General features: G+C 44.4%; 1 protein-coding gene across 1 annotated transcript in view; it reads right to left on the bottom strand.

The window, feature by feature from the left end:
• Window positions 1-16,234, bottom strand: part of LOC110490263 (solute carrier family 13 member 4) — a 23,096-nt gene extending 6,862 nt beyond the window's left edge. The window contains exons 1-8 of the mRNA XM_021563554.3: window positions 15,488-16,234; window positions 12,393-12,521; window positions 9,432-9,568; window positions 9,144-9,325; window positions 8,992-9,046; window positions 8,837-8,870; window positions 8,644-8,739; window positions 4,014-4,198 (exon numbers count right to left, since the gene is read on the bottom strand). Coding sequence (XP_021419229.1) covers window positions 4,014-4,198; window positions 8,644-8,739; window positions 8,837-8,870; window positions 8,992-9,046; window positions 9,144-9,325; window positions 9,432-9,568; window positions 12,393-12,521; window positions 15,488-15,610 — 941 coding nt within the window. The 5' untranslated portion in view covers window positions 15,611-16,234. The remainder of the gene's footprint in view (window positions 1-4,013; window positions 4,199-8,643; window positions 8,740-8,836; window positions 8,871-8,991; window positions 9,047-9,143; window positions 9,326-9,431; window positions 9,569-12,392; window positions 12,522-15,487) is intronic.

Genomic DNA, 16,234 nt, shown 5'->3' with positions numbered 1-16,234 from the left:
AACAAACCAAAACAAATCTCACTTTGCAAGATTGAGTGTGTGATTTTGTTGTAGGCAGAGCCAGAGCGAAACGGAGTAGAATTCTATTGGCTGGTGTGCACATTTGTTGATATTCTTTGCTAGTTAGCGAGTTATTATGCCAGTTATAGATAAGTATAGGTCAGCAATGGGGAGTTACTGCTTCCTACAACAACACAAAATGTGTAAGCTACATTTCAAGCGGTTTTTAAAAAGCCATTGCCGTGAAAAGCTTTTGTCAAAATTAAAGGGGCAGTGTTTCATTTTGAGAAAGGCTTGAATATGTAAATAAGCCAATAGGCAGATGGGTAGCCGACATTGTCTAATTATCTGGTGATTACACACAGGTGGACTGTATTTATCATCATTAGTCATTTAGGTCAACATTGGATCATTCAGAGATCCTCACTGAACTTCTGGAGAGAGTTTGCTGCACTGAAAGTAAAGGGGCTGAATAATTTTGCACGCCCAATTTTTCAGTTTTTGATTTGTTAAAAAAGTTTGAAATATCCAATAAATGTCGTTCCACTTCATGATTGTGTCCCACTTGTTGTTGATTCTTCACAAAAAAATACAGTTTTATATCTTTATGTTTGAAGCCTGAAATGTGGCAAAAGGTCGCAAAGTTCAAGGGGGCCGAATACTTTCGCAAGGCACTGTAGCTTCAGCGTGTAAATCAGCTAGAAAGATGTGTCGGCATCGAGTAATTGTCTCTGGCCCCCTCCCAGTTAGGGGGAGTGATGAGCTCTACAGCAGTCTCACAACTCAATCGCTGGTTGTAAACTGTTTTCTGCCCCTCCCATAAGATAGAATTTGTAGATAATTGGCCCTCTTTCTGGGACTCACCCACAAACAGGACCAACCTGGCCTGTTGAGGAGTGACGGACTCCATCCTAGCTGGAGGGGTGCTCACATCTTATCTACCAACATAGACAGGGCTCTAACTCCCCTAGCTCCATAATGAAATAGGGTGCAGGCCAGGCAGTAGGCTGTTAGCCAGCCTGCCAGCTTAGTGGAGTCTGCCACTAGCATAGTCAGTGTAGTCAGCTCAGCTATCCACATTGATACCGTGTATGTGCTTCGACCTAGGTTGGGCAAAACTAAACATGGCGGTGTTCGCCTTAGCAATTTCACTAGAATAAAGACCTCCTCCATTCCTGAAATTATTGAAAGAGATCGTGATACCTCACATCTCAAAATAGGGCTACTTAATGTTAGATCCCTCACTTCCAAGGCAGTTATAGTCAATGAACTAATCACTGATCATAATCTTGATGTGATTGGCCTGACTGAAACATGGCTTAAGCCTGATGAATTTACTGTGTTAAATGAGGCCTCACCTCCAGGTTACACTAGTGACTATATCCTCCGTGCATCCCGCAAAGGCGGAGGTGTTGCTAACATTTCCGATTAGTAAATTTCAATTTACAAAAAAACCTGACGTTTCCGTCTTTTGAGCTTCTAGTCATGAAATCTATGCAGCCTACTCAATCACTTTTTATAGCTACTGTTTACAGGCCTCCTGGGCCATATACAGCGTTCCTCACTGAGTTCCCTGAATTCCTATCGGACCTTGTAGTCATAGCAGATAATATTCAAATTTTTGGTGACCTTAATATTCACATGGAAAAGTCCACAGATCCACTCCAAAAGGCTTTCGGAGCCATCATCGACTCAGTGGGTTTTGTCCAACATGTCTCCGGACCTACTCACTGCCACAGTCATACTCTGGATGTAGTTTTGTCCCATGGAATAAATGTTGTGGATCTTAATGTTTTTCCTCATAATCCTGGACTATCGGACCACCATTTTATTATGTTTGCAAACACAACAAATAATCTACTCAGACCCCAACCAAGGAGCATCAAATGTCATGCTACATACATTCTCAGACAACCCAAAGATTCCTTGATGCCCTTCCAGACTCCCTTTGCCTACCCAAGGATGTCAGAGAACAAAAATCAGTTAACCACCTAACTGAGGAACTCAATTTAACCTTACGCAATACCCTAGATGCAGTTGCACCCCTAAAAACTAAAAACATTTCTTATAAAAAACTAGCTCCATGGTATACAGAAAATACCCGAGCTCTGAAGCAAGCTACCAGAAAATTGGAACGGAAATGGCGCCACACCGAACTGCTGCTCGATCATCCTATTTTTCCGGCTTAATAGAGGAAAATAAAACAATCCTAAATGTATTTTTGATACTGTCGCAAAGCTAACTAAAAAGCAGCATTCCCCAAGAGAGGATGGCTTTCACTTCAGCAGTAATAAATTCATGAAAATCTTTGAAGAAAAGATCATGATCATTAGAAAGCAAATTACGGACTCCTCTTTAAATCTGCGTATTCCTCCAAAGCTCAGTTGTCCTGAGTCTGCACAACTCTGCCAGGACCTAGGATCAAGGGAGACACTCAAGTGTTTTAGTACTATATCTCTTGACACAATGATGAAAATAATCATGGCCTCTATAAACCTTCAAGCTGCATACTGGACCCTATTCCAACTAAACGACTGAAAGAGCTTGGCCCTCCTATGTTGAACAAAATAAACGACTCTTCATCCACTGAGTGTGTACCAAACTCACTAAAAGTGGCAGTAATAAAGCCTCTCTTGAAAAAGCCAAACCTTGACCCAGAAAATATAAAAAACCATCTGCCTATATCGAATCTCCCATTCCTCTAAATTTTTTTTGAAAAAGCTGTTGCACTGCAACTCACTGCCTTCCTGAAGACAAACAATGTATACGAAATGCTTCAGTCTGGTTTTAGACCCCATCATAGCACTGAGACTGCACATGTGAAGGTGGTAAATTACTTTTTAATGGCGTCAGACCCAGGCTCTCCATCTGTCCTCATGCTCCTAGACCTTAGTGCTGCTTTTGATACCATAGATCACCACATTCTTTTGGAGAGATTGGGAACCCAAATTGGTCTACACGGACAAGTTCTGGCCTGGTTTAGATCTTATCTGTCGGAAAGATATCAGTTTGTCTCTGTGAATGGTTTGTCCTCTGACAAATCAACTGTAAATGTCGGTGTTCCTCAAGGTTCTGTTTTAGGACCACTATTGTTTTTGTACAGTCGTCTCAAATAAAACTGTGAAGGACCTCGGTGTTACTCTGGACCCTGATCTCTCTTTTGACGAACATATCAAGATTGTTTCTTTCCAGCTTTTTTTCAGTTACGTAACATTGCTTTCTTTCTCTCTCTCTCTCTCTCTCTCTCTCTCTCTCTCTCGGAGGACCTGAGCCCTAGGACCATGCAACAGGACTACCTAGCATGATGACTCCTTGGTGTCCCCAGTCCACCTGGCCGTGCTGCTGCTACAGTTTCAACTGTTCTGCCTGCGGCTATGGAACCCTGACCTGTTCACAGTCCTTACTATTTGACCATGCTGGTCATCTATGAACATTTGAACATCTTGGCCATGTTCTGTTATAATCTCCACCCGGCACAGCCAGAAGAGGACTGGCCACCCCTCATAGCCTGGTTCCTCTAGGTTTCTTCCTAGGTTTTGGCCTTTCTAGGGAGTTTTTCCTAGCCACCGTGCTTCTACACCTGCATTGCTTGCTGTTTGAGGTTTTAGGCTGGGTTTCTGTACAGCACTTTGATATATCAGCTGATGTAAGAAGGGCAAAATAAATCAATTTGATTTGATATTAATAGACTATGTGTGACCAGTGTGAGCTAGCTAGCTATTTAGCGGTGCACACTGGTAGCGTTTCAATTGGTGACGTCATATGCTCGGAGACTTTGAACGTTTTTTTCCCCTTGCTCTGTGAGGGCCGTGGCTTTTGTGGCGCGATAGGTGACGATGCTTCGTGGGTGCCTGTTTTCGATATGTTCAGAGGGTCTCTGGTTCGAGCCCAGGTTGGAAATACTGTTACACATGGGATATTTGTCTGATAGTGTATTGATAGGCCATGGGGTATTTACCAGGTATTGTACTTATTGAACTGCATTCAATGCAGTGTATGGTAATGTAGCTTACTTGTTGAACTGTTCAGCGAAGATAAGGTTGGTGGAGGTGCCCGTGATGGTGATGAGGCCTCCAATGGTGGCTGCGTATGTGATGCTGAGAGAGAGACATTTACAGATCATATGATCTCTCTTGGTGGGATAGCGAGAGTTCTTGCTCTCCTTCTCCTTCTTAGGCTCTGGGATGCTGATTGCTGTCTGGAACGGAGAGAGGAGCAAGTATAGTGAGTCACTGTTTGTGGGGGAGGAAAAAACATGTGCAGTGGAGAGAACAAGTATTTGATACACTGCAGATTTTGCCGGCTTTCCTACTTACAAAGCATGTAGAGGTCTGTAATTTTTATCATAGGTACACTTCAACTGTGAGAGACGGAATCTAAAACAAAAATCCAGAAAATCACATTGTATGATTTTAAGTAATTCATTTGCATTTTATTGCATGACATAAGTATTTGATCACATACCAACCAGTAAGAATTCCGGATCTCACAGACCTGTTAGTTTTTCTTTAAGAAGCCCTCCTGTTCTACACTCATTACCTGTATTAACTGCACCTGTTTGAACTCGTTACCTGTATAAAAGACACCTGTCCACACGCTCAATCAAACAAACTCCAACCGCTCCACAATGGCCAAGACCAGAGAGCTGTGTAAGGACATCAGGGATAAAATTGTAGACCGGCACAAGGCTGGGATGGGCTACAGAACAATAGGCAAGCAGCTTGGTGAGAAGGCAACAACTGTTGACGCAATTATTAGAAAATGGAAGAAGTTCAAGATGACGGTCAATCACCCTCGGTCTGGAGCTCCATGCAAGATCTCACCTTGTGGGGCACCAATGATCATGAGGAAGGTGAGGGATCAGCCCAGAACTACATGGCAGGACCTGGTCAATGACCTGAAGAGAGCTGGGACCACAGTCTCAAAGAAAATTAGTAACACACTACGCCGTCATGGATTAAAATCCTACATGTCCAGGCCCGTCTGAAGTTTGCCAATGACCATCTGGATGATCCAGAGGAAGAATGGGAGAAGGTCATGTGGTCTGATGAGACAAAAATAGAGCTTTTTGGTCTAAACTCCACTCGCCGTGTTTGGAGGAAGAAGAAGGATAAGTACAACCCCAAGAACACCATCCCAACCGTGAAGCATGGAGGTGGAAACATTATTCTTTGGGGATGCTTTTCTGCAAAGGGGACAGGACGACTGTACCGTATTGAGGGGATGATGGATGGGGCCATGTGTCGCGAGATCTTGGCCAACAACCTCCTTCCCTCAGTAAGAGCATTGAAGATGGGTCGTGGCTGGGTCTTCCAGCATGACAAAGACCCGAAACACACAGCCAGGGCAACTAAGGAGTGCCTCCATAAGAAGCATCTCAAGGTCCTGGAGTGGCCTAGCCAGTCTCCAGACCTGAACCCAATAGAACATCTTTGGAGGGAGCTGAAAGTCTGTATTGCCCAGCAACAGCCCCGAAACCTGAAGGATCTGGAGAAGGTCTGTATGGAGGAGTGGGCCAAAATCCTTGCTGCAGTGTGTGCAAACCTGGTCAAGAACTACAGGAAACGTATGAAATCTGTAATTGCAAACAAAGGTTTCTGTACCAAATATTAAGTTCTGCTTTTCTGATGTATCAAATACTTATGTCATGCAATAAAAGGCAAATGAATTACTTAAAAATCATACAATGTGATTTTCTGGAATTTTGTTTTAAATTCTGTCTCTCACAGTTGAAGTGCACCTATGATCAAAATTACAGACCTCTACATGCTTTGTAAGTAGGAAAACCTGCAAAATTGGCAATGAATCAAACACTTGTTCTCCCCACTGTATGTACATGTATATACATTTGTATTTCGTACACAATAAAGAAAATAAATGATGGGTCAAAATCTAAATATTTCTCTCAGCATTGGTCAAAGCTAAGAACGCTTATATTCTTGATCTGACCAAGTTTTTATTGAGCCTGCTTCTTTGCGAATGAGTGGAATCATGAACAGTGGTTTGTTAGTTATGGTCGCATGCGTCCTCTGGATTTGCTTCCTGGATTTGCATTTTTTTAGCAGTACATTGACCACTCTCTCAAACGGCTAACTCTTCCCTCTCGCGGCACAGACTGAGGGCCTGAGACGTGAAACGCACTACCCCAGCTCGAAGTTGGCTTACTAGAGACGTTGGCAAAGCTGTAGACGCTGCTGATAGTGTGTTTGCGAGATGCTGGTCAAAAGGCAATTTTAAAATTGTCCTGCGACTCCTGCCGTGTCTACAGGCATCCCCTAAGAAACAAAAAACTACTTTCTGAGAATGAGTGCACAACTGGTAGTCACGTATAGATATGTATACACTGCTCACAAAAATAAAGGGAACACTTAAACAACACAATGTAACTCCAAGTCAATCACACTTGTGTGAAATCAAATTGTTCACTTAGTAAGCAACACTGATTGACAATTAATGTCACATGCTGTTGTGCAAATGGAATAGACAACAGGTGGAAATTATAGGCAATTAGCAAGACACCCCCAATAAAGAGTGGTTCTGCAGGTGGTGACCACAGACCACTTCTCAGTTCCTATGCTTCCTGGCTGATGTTTTGGTCACTTTTGAATGCTGGCGGTGCTTTCACTCTAGTGGTAGCATGAGACGGAGTGTACAACCCACACAAGTGGCTCAGGTAGTGCAGCTCATCCAGGATGGCACATCAATGCGAGCTGTGGCAAGAAGGTTTGCTGTGTCTGTCAGCGTAGTGTCCAGAGCATGGAGGCGCTACCAGGCGACAGGCCAGTACATCAGGAGACGTGGAGGAGGGCAACAACCCAGCAGCAGGACCGCTATCTCCGCCTTTGTGCAAGGAGGAGCAGGAGGAGCACTGCCAGAGCCCTGCAAAATGACCTCCAGCAGGCCACAAATGTGCAAGTCTGCTCAAACGGTCAGAAACAGACTCCATGAGGGTGGTATGAGGGCCCGACGTCCACAGGTGGGGGTTGTGCTTACAGCCCAACACCGTGCAGGACGTTTGGCATTTGCCAGAGAACACCAAGATTGGCAAATTCGCCACTGGCGCCCTGTGCTCTTCACAGATGAAAGCAGGTTAACACTGAACACGTGACAGACGTGACAGAGTCTGGAGACTCCAGTGGGAACGTTCTGCTGCCTGCAACATCCTCCAGCATGACCGGTTTGGCGGTAGGTCAGCCATGGTGTGGGGTGGGGTGGCATTTCTTTGGGGGGCCTCACAGCCCTCCATGTGCTCGCCAGAGGTACCGAGATGAGATCCTCAGACCCCTTGTGAGACCATATGCTGGTGCGGTTGGCCCTGGGTTCCTCCTAATGCAAGACAATGCTAGACCTCATGTGGCTGGAGTGTGTCAGCAGTTCCTGCAAGAGGAAGGCATTGATGCTATGGACGGGCCCGCCCGTTCCCCAGACCTGAATCCAAATGTGCACATCTGGGACATCATGTCTCGCTCCATCCACCAAGGCCACGTTGCACCACAGACTGTCCAGGAGTTGGCGGATGCTTTAGTCCAGGTCTGGAAGGACTTCCCTCAGGAGACCATCCGCCACCTCATCAGGAGCATGCCCAGGTGTTGTAGGGAGGTCATACAGGCACGTGGAGGCCACACACACTACTGAGCCTCATTTTGACTTGTTTTAAGGACATTACATCAAAGTTGGATCAGCCTGTAGTGTGGCTTTCCACTTTAATTTTGAGTGTGACTCCAAATCCAGACCTCCATGGGTTGGTAAATTTGATTTCCATTGATATTTTTTGTGTGATTTTGTTGTCAGCAAATTCAACTATGTAAAGAAAAAAGTATTTAAGAATCTTTCATTCATTCAGATCTAGGATGTGTTATTTTTTATTTTTTTTGAGCAGTGTATGTAGATCAGTGGAGGCTGCTGAGGGGAGGACGGCTCATAATGATGGCTGGAACAGAGCAAATGGAATGGAATCAAACACATGGAAACCATGTGATAGTGGAGTTGTTTTATTTGATAGCATTACACTAATTCCGCTCCAGCCATTACCACGAGCCCGTCCTCCCCAATTAAGGTGCCAAAACCCCTACCTAACCCTAACCTTAACCATTTTAAATGTCAACTCAATGGGGTAGGGACGTCCCAAGGATACTACGTTCTCATAAAAATGTTGCTTTACAGAGAGTAGGCTACTAAAACAGCCAGTGATGTGGCTGTTGATAATTTCTTTCCTTTCAGGGGTATAACATTACAGATGTGTTTGTAGATTGATTGAGGTGAATTAACCTACAGCAGCCAAGGTGATAATGTCTGGGGTCATTTTTGCTCGTTTTTGCTGTTTTCCAAATAGCAATAAATTAGCTTCAACTTTTAAAAAATATATATTGGGTATTGATTTTAATGTATTTTATTTGACCTTTATTTAACTAGGCAAGTCAGTTAAGAACAAATTCTTATTTACAATGATGGCCTAGGAACAGTGGGTTAACTGCCTTGTTCAGGGGCAGAACGACAGAGTTTTACCTTGTCAGCTTGGGGATTCGATCTAGCAACCGTTCAGTTACTGGCCCAACGCTCTAACCGCTAAGGTCTGCCTTTCCGAGCTTCACCAAAACTCAAACCCTGGTTATGCCTCTGAGTGTAGTGAGTTTGTCTACTGACCGATGGCAGTTGTCCGTTGGTCTGCTTTAGGGACAATTGGCCCAGACTGGTCTTACTGGCCTTCCTACCAGCCCCGTTAGTCTCCACAGTCGGCAACTGAGAGAACAAAACACACAATGGAGAATTAACGTTGAAGTAAGAAAATGGAACAACAGATATTTTTACACAGATTTTCAAAGGTTTATGTTCTCACCTCAGTCAGAGTGCAGAGCTCCTGCTTCACGCAGCTGTGGATAAAACACAACACGTTCAAAACCATAACACTGGAGTTGTTTTCATGATGTGGACTGCAAGACCGTATCGTATGTGATTCTTCAGTGACTGTCTCAGAAGCTCCCCAGGTCTTACCTGTCTCTGCGATACAGACGCTCTAGTTGGTTCTTTTCTAGATTCTCTTCCTTGTCTGCAAAGGAGCAAAATAAAACCGTTTAACGATTATAGTGATGCACAATTTATCATGTCTCTGATGTTTACTGCAGGCAGTGAAAGGGCAGCCATACCGCCGAGGCAGTCGTCCTCGGTGGCCTCGACGGTTTCGGAGTCTTCCTGGGTGTCGGCCACGCCGGTGCTGATGAGCTGCTGCAGGACGGCCTCAGCGATGGGCATCACCATGGCAGTAGTGGAGGTGTTACTGAGCCACATGGACAGGAAGACCGTACAGCACATGAAACCCAGCACCAACCTGAGGATACACACAGGAGAGAGGAGAAGTTGAGGGTGTGTGTAATTGATTTATATATGCTTGCGTGTGTGCACGCACGTGTGTGTCATGGTAGCTGCGTACTTACATGCCAGGCTTGGCTCCGGCAATCATGACCATGCGTAAAGCGATGCGTTTGTGGAGGTTCCATTTCTCTATGGAGGCCGCCAGACAGATCACCCCCATCAGCAGCAGAGTGGTGTCCTTACAGTACTCTGCAGCTACCTGTACCAAAGACAACCACACAGTATTTATAGCACTCTATACGTACATATACACTCAACCCTTACATGTGGCTCGCACGAACACACACCTGGATTCATTTAAAAAAATGTTTACTTTGACCTCTTATATGTTCATGTTTGTCCCCAAAAAATCCTGTATTGACATGGTCACTAGTCAGTATATTGTTGTATACCACCACAGGTCATGACCTCTAACTACAGAGAACTGACCTTTTGTGATTATTGGAACTAGACTAGATATTCCTAACCACCATGACTTCTCTCCAGTCTCTGTCTAGTTCTCATTTTTAATCAGAACCGGTTGAGTTCTGAGAAGAACATACTGTACTCCAGGATGGGCTCAGATGGATCAGTTGGATCAACACGTCTGAGCTTTGCTCCTTTCCAAACATTTGCAATTGGAGGCATACGAACCAAAAATGTGACCCAAAACTCATAGCACGGCACGAGAGTGAGCAGGGGGAAGGTTTTCCACGTAACACCTTCTTGTTTGTGCCAGGTTAAAACTGAGGTAAAGCAATCCCATTGGCGAGGCAAGGTGAGGTGTGAGAGAGCTGCACTAAGTACAGTACACAAGTCTAGTCATCAGAGCAAAGAGTTGCAGAAAAACGTGGATATTTACCAAACACGATTACAAGAGCTTATAATAACACTAATAGCCTTCTTTGGCAGGTTTTGTCCATGCGATCAGATCACATGAGCAACTCAGTGGTTATTTTTTTTATGTAACACTGACATAGTGAGGAGAGGGAACCATTAATGGTGGTCATTGGGACCACTTTGGGTTGGTTTAATGACAGACCATTTCCTGTCCAGCAGGGGTTAATAGGTTACTTTGATCAGTACATTAGGCCATCATCTCAGTGATAAGTGTTTCACTGGAGACGGACAGAGAGGTTCTGACGACCATGCTTCCTGTATTATATTAGACGTTAGCATACAGACACCTCGTGATAACTGATGATCTGATGACGTTACTCACATGTTTACATGGGTCTGTGACATCATGACCATCTCTTCACATAACAAGAGAGGAGGATGGAGAATTTAGAGTATAGGTGAAAGGATAATGAATGAATGAAGGATAAGGATAAGGATAATGAATGAAGGATAACGTTTAAGACTTCATGAAGCCTTTAGAAACACCTTAGACGGTGCTGTACAAGTACATCGTCTGTGGTTGTTAGTTCACGCGTGAGGCTACATCTAGCGAGTTAGCGGGTGTAAACCAGGTGTCAACCTACTTCCCTTTCAGTCATCACAGAGGCATTACAAAGCAATGGGACAGGACTTCTCAGGTTCTTCCTATAAAGCATCCATCCATACGCTTCACATCCATCTGGTCCACACATGTAGCTGTGTGTGTTTGTCCTAGATTTTCATTTAATACATTTTCATTTCTAATCCCATCCCTGTAGGAGGCCTTTTGCCTTTGGTAGGCCGTCATTGTAAATAAGAATTAGTTCTTAACTGAATTGCCTAGTTAAATACATACAAGTTCATTCGGCCTTGGTGGGAGTCAGGTGCTCAGATTACCGTATCTACAGTTGAACAAGAATTATTAGAAAATACATATTTTTGGTTTGAATGTACATTTGTGTGTTTGTACACTGAACAAAAATAAGACAAATGCAAGATGTAAAGTATTGGTCCCATGTTTCATGAGCTGAAATAAAAGATCCCAGAAATGTTCCATATGCACAAAATGCTTATTTCTCTAATATTTTGTGCACAAATTTGTTTACATCCCTGTTAGTGAACATTTCTCCTTTGCCAAGATAATCAATCTACTTGACAGGTGTTGCATATTAAGAAGCTGATTAAACAGCATGATCATTACACAGGTGCACTTTGTGCTGGGGACAATAAAAGGCTGTGCAGTTTTGTCACACAGAACAATGCCACAGATGTCTCAAGTTTTGAGGGAGCGTGCAATTGTCGTGCTCACTGCAGGAATGTCCACCAGAGCTGTTGCCAGATAATTTAATGTAAATGTCTCTACCATAAACCGAGAGAATTTGTCAGTACGTGCAAGCGGCCTCACAAACACAGACCATGTGTATGATGTTGTGTGGGCGAGCGGATTGCTGATGTCAATGTTGTCAACAAAGTGCACCATCGTGGCGGTGAGGATATGCTATGGGCAGGCATATGCTAGGGCAGTGAACACAACTGCATTTTATCGATGGCAATTTGAATGCAGAGGGATATTCTGATGGGATCCCGAGGCCCATTGTCATGCCATTCATCCGCCGCCCCATGTCGCAAGGATCTGTGCATAATTCCTGGAAGCTAAAAATGTCCCAGTTCTTCCATGGCCTGCAAACTCACCAGAGATGTCACCCATTGAACATGTTTGCGATGCACTGGATCGACGTGTATGACAGGGATCTAGTTCCCGCCAATATCCAGCAACTTCACACAGCCATTGAAGAGGAGTGGGACAACATTCCACAGGCCACAATCAACAGCCTGATCAACTATGCAAAGGAGATGTGTCGCGCAGCGTGAGGCAAATGGTGGACACACCCGATACTGACTGGTTTTCTGATCCACGCCCCTACTTTTTTTTTTTAAAGGTATCTGTGACCAAGTCATGTGAAATCCATCGATTAGGGCCTAATGAATATATTTTGAATGCCTGACTTCCTTATATGAACTGTAACTCAGTAAAATATTTTAAATGGTTGCATGTTCTGTTTATGTTTTTTTTCAGTGTATATGTGTGTGTGCGCCCCTGTTCCTCAGTGCCCTTAGCAGAGAGCGAGAAAAAGAGAGATTAGAGTGAGTGATAGTTTACTGACCTCGCTGGACTTGAGCACTCCGAACAGCGGGTATAGGAAGGCTGGTACGAGGGCAGCAGCTCCCAGGGGTACAGCCTCTGACACCCAGTACACCGCTGTCACTATCAACACGTACGCACAGCAGGCCTCCTACATGGGACAGAGACACCGGGGACAGAGACACAGGGGGTGAGACATAGGGAAGAGACAAGGGATTGGGCTTTTATGCAACAATGCAGTTTGCCAAGGGCCATACCTCATACATTTATGCCTGTATTGTATCCTAACGTTTCTCATCATAAAAGCACGGTCAATTATTTCATATATGTCAATGTTAAACTTGATGTGAAATGCTGGTCAAACAAACTCATTTCTAGGTCCCACATATTGTCAGGGTTCATATGTCTGAGTTTATCGGAGTGCAATAACACTGCTGCCTGAAAGAAAGTGATTAGGGTTAGGGTTTGATTGGATTTGATTGATTAGGATCCCCATGACCTGACACCAATGGAGACAGCTAGTCCTACTGGGGTCTGACACATAACGCAAAATACATCACAGACAAAAGACTTTACAATTTACACACATTTAAAAACATTCAAATAGTAGCGCGTGTGTGTGTGCATCTATCAAGTTCCTAAGTTACCGTGAGACCGAACCTCTGTGTTCCTTATTCACCTTTCAGCACCATTTATTTGCCATGGAAACAATGGAGAATGTGCTCAGTTTGTGAAAGAGCCCATCCGAATTCCAATCTAACAGTCTAATCAAAATGGGATTTGTTATGTCCTTCATTCAAACGTACCTGTTTAACATTTTTGCTTTCTGGAAACTTGAGGCAGCTTTTCATCTCAAATAGATGAATATCTTTGACCACATTGAATGATCCTCACACTGAATGATCCTTGGTTACCATAGACGGGGTAGCGTACAGTACTCCTACGTCCCGTAGGACCAGTGGTGGTCACATTGTACAGTAAACCAGCGGTAACTTATCATGCGTAAGTGAGGAAGCCTTAGAAATCTCCCCTTTCCATAATATGTGGCATACAGGTGATGTGTCAGGCTCTTGTCTGACTAGCGTAAACGTGTAACTCCCGGTCGAGTAGAGGATGTCTAGCCAGCGAGGTGAAGGGGTCTGGCAATATATCAGCTATACATACACACACACGCCATCGGACTGTCCAGCTATGCACACACACACATACACACACTGGTAGTGTAACCGCTCATTGAAAACAATGTTGAATATTGCTGTGTATCACACAGAGACTATTTGGCCCCTCTATGGTGCCTTTGAGGCAGCAGCCACCAACCCTGGCCACTAGCACCTGCCTGGGCATGTTCTCCACATGTGCCCTACTGGACATGCCCAGTCCTGACCACACTGCCCCAGGTGGGAACACAACACCCCCTTTCTGTGATCTACTGGGCATGTCCAGTAATAATGTACTTTGGCCACAGGGAAAGCGCCCCCAGCTTTTGCCCCAGGAAACTGAGGTGATCCTGACTATCTCCCAGTAGTTAGTGTTTGTCAGATACGGGATGTGATGTCTGATCTCGGTCATTCAGGAGACTGGGGACAGAGACAATCAGTGATCCCAAGAGATCATTGATCAGAGGTTGTCACACAGTAGAGAACTGCCATGCAATGAATGGACTTTCAATGAATCAATAAACTCACTCAAAATCTCATCCTTTTTCCAGTTTCATCAGAGAACTGGGTTATTGAGGCGATCATGGGGTATCTCGTATTTACCGACAGGTTTCGTTTGGTTAGATAGTAGGGAAATATGTTTCTAAATGGTCAATTGCTCAATTTGTTTCTCCAATCTGGCATGTGTATGGATGGACTGTGTGATATTTCACTGCAATGAGCAAGCACTTCTCAAGAGGTCAAAGGTGACTCAGCAGACAGTTTCTGTCCACATCTGGAGGTTGCATTGTCACTTCACCTTTCAGACCATGCCTCAACATGACCCTTAAGTGAGTGACGAGATCAACGAAAGAAGATGGCTTTTCAGGCATTCATGTTATCTCTTCTTCAAGGCCAAATGCTTTTATAAAGATGATTAATCTGGATAACCGTTCATCAGTGTTGACTGTGAGATTTTTTTTCCAGATGACTACAGAAAGAATGGATTCACTCATTAGGCCAATTCAACCCTTATCTTCCTCTGGAGAAACAACGATGATTAAAAAGAAACACTGTTTTGCATTCCTTCATATGATGATCTCTACTGATAATCTCTGAACACAGTTCAGTCAGTTAATCTGCTCATTAGACAGACATTATTTTCTCCTGACTCAAACCCCAAGGAGCTGAGTTCATCCTGCTGTCAGAGATAAGGACGATCCCTACTGGCCCCTGAGACCAGGGGCCAGTACTCATAAAGCGTCTCAGACTAGGAGTGCTGATTCAGGATCAGTTTAGCGATTTAGATCATAATGAATAAGGACCCTGAAGACTAGGATTTAGTTCAGTGGGCTAACACAGTCCCGGTGTAAAAAAAACCTGGGTTTGAACCCAGAGAGGCACATTAGTACAATTCTCTCAGGCTGACACAGGAAAACAGAGCATGAGGGGTTCTGTAGCTGCAGCTGGCCACATGCTCCATTGTTCTGTCCCTCTCTGAACTTGACAAATTCTGTAATTGGTGAGAGGGCATTCTGGAACCGCAGGTGGTTCTAGGCAAACAGAACGACCAGACCCGTCCCCACATAGCTGAGCTGAGTTATATAACCTAATAGCTTGGCACAGATTCCCCTTCTCCCAGCCGCCTGTGGTGCCAACCGCTGTACAACAATGCACCCTACTGTGAAGTGTAAACACGCGAAATGGTGCACTTTACGCACAGACGCCGATAGCTTAAATAATGCGTAAAACAAGTCTCCATCAGCAAAGCATTAATAGAATATGAGGTACATCGAAATATTTGCACTGTGGGTATGTATTATGGTTAAATATAATCATAAAGACACTTACAGCTGTTCTCACCCCCAATTTGATTCTGCTTCATGTACTGTACGCTAACTCGGAAGAACAATGCCGATAGCCTACCCATGCGCAATATTAGTCATGCTAGTGATATGATATGATGAAGTCGGGTACTCACGCTGGTGGGGTGGATGAGGGGCAACGGCAGCAGCGACAGCGGGATCAGCACCACCAGGATCAGCTTGCGTGCTCTCCATAGCTTCTTGATAAGGTCCATCCTTGCCGCGGCCTCCAGCCTCATCGGGGACTGCTCGCCTGGGTTCGGTCTTAGCGCAGAGAAGCTGGCTTGTTTGTCCCTTTTAACGTTTTTTTTGGCGTGACATGAAGTCTTAATGAAAGTTAAAGAAAAATCCCTTTAAATGTCTCCTTCTGGAGTGAAAACTGGCAGGCTCTGCTTGTTTGGTTCTGGTGGCGATGTACTGCAGTCTGCAGGGCACAGTCCTCCGTCTGAAATAACTGCTCTTTGTACAACCTCACCTCAGTACTTGACCTGCAGGCAACCCCCACCTCTGAGTTCAGCTAGGAGATCCAAAAGTGCAACAAATAGGTTCCTGACTTCTTTTTCAATACTGTCTACCTATTCTTATCTGAATACCAGATAAGGCAGAGCCCCCTTGCAAAAGATACCTTGATCTCAGTGGGACTCCCTGCTCAAATAAAGGCTAAATAAAATGTTGTAAAATGCTGATGTTTGAGATAGACCAGGCGGCTACCGTGAGTGCAAAACAAATGTCTATATAAAGAGGTTCTCAGCACCAAGACTTTTCATAACATGTCACATTTATGACCCTCCAGTATGCTAATTTCCTCAACCTCATCCTTCACCCCGCCTCACTGGTCTCTAAGCCAATCAGTTTTTAGTAAT

The sequence above is a fragment of the Oncorhynchus mykiss genome, chromosome 15, assembly GCF_057628025.1.
Source record: "Oncorhynchus mykiss isolate SJ-2025 chromosome 15, ASM5762802v1, whole genome shotgun sequence".
Taxonomy (NCBI): domain Eukaryota; kingdom Metazoa; phylum Chordata; class Actinopteri; order Salmoniformes; family Salmonidae; genus Oncorhynchus; species Oncorhynchus mykiss.
This window is presented reverse-complemented; position numbering and strand designations above follow the sequence as displayed.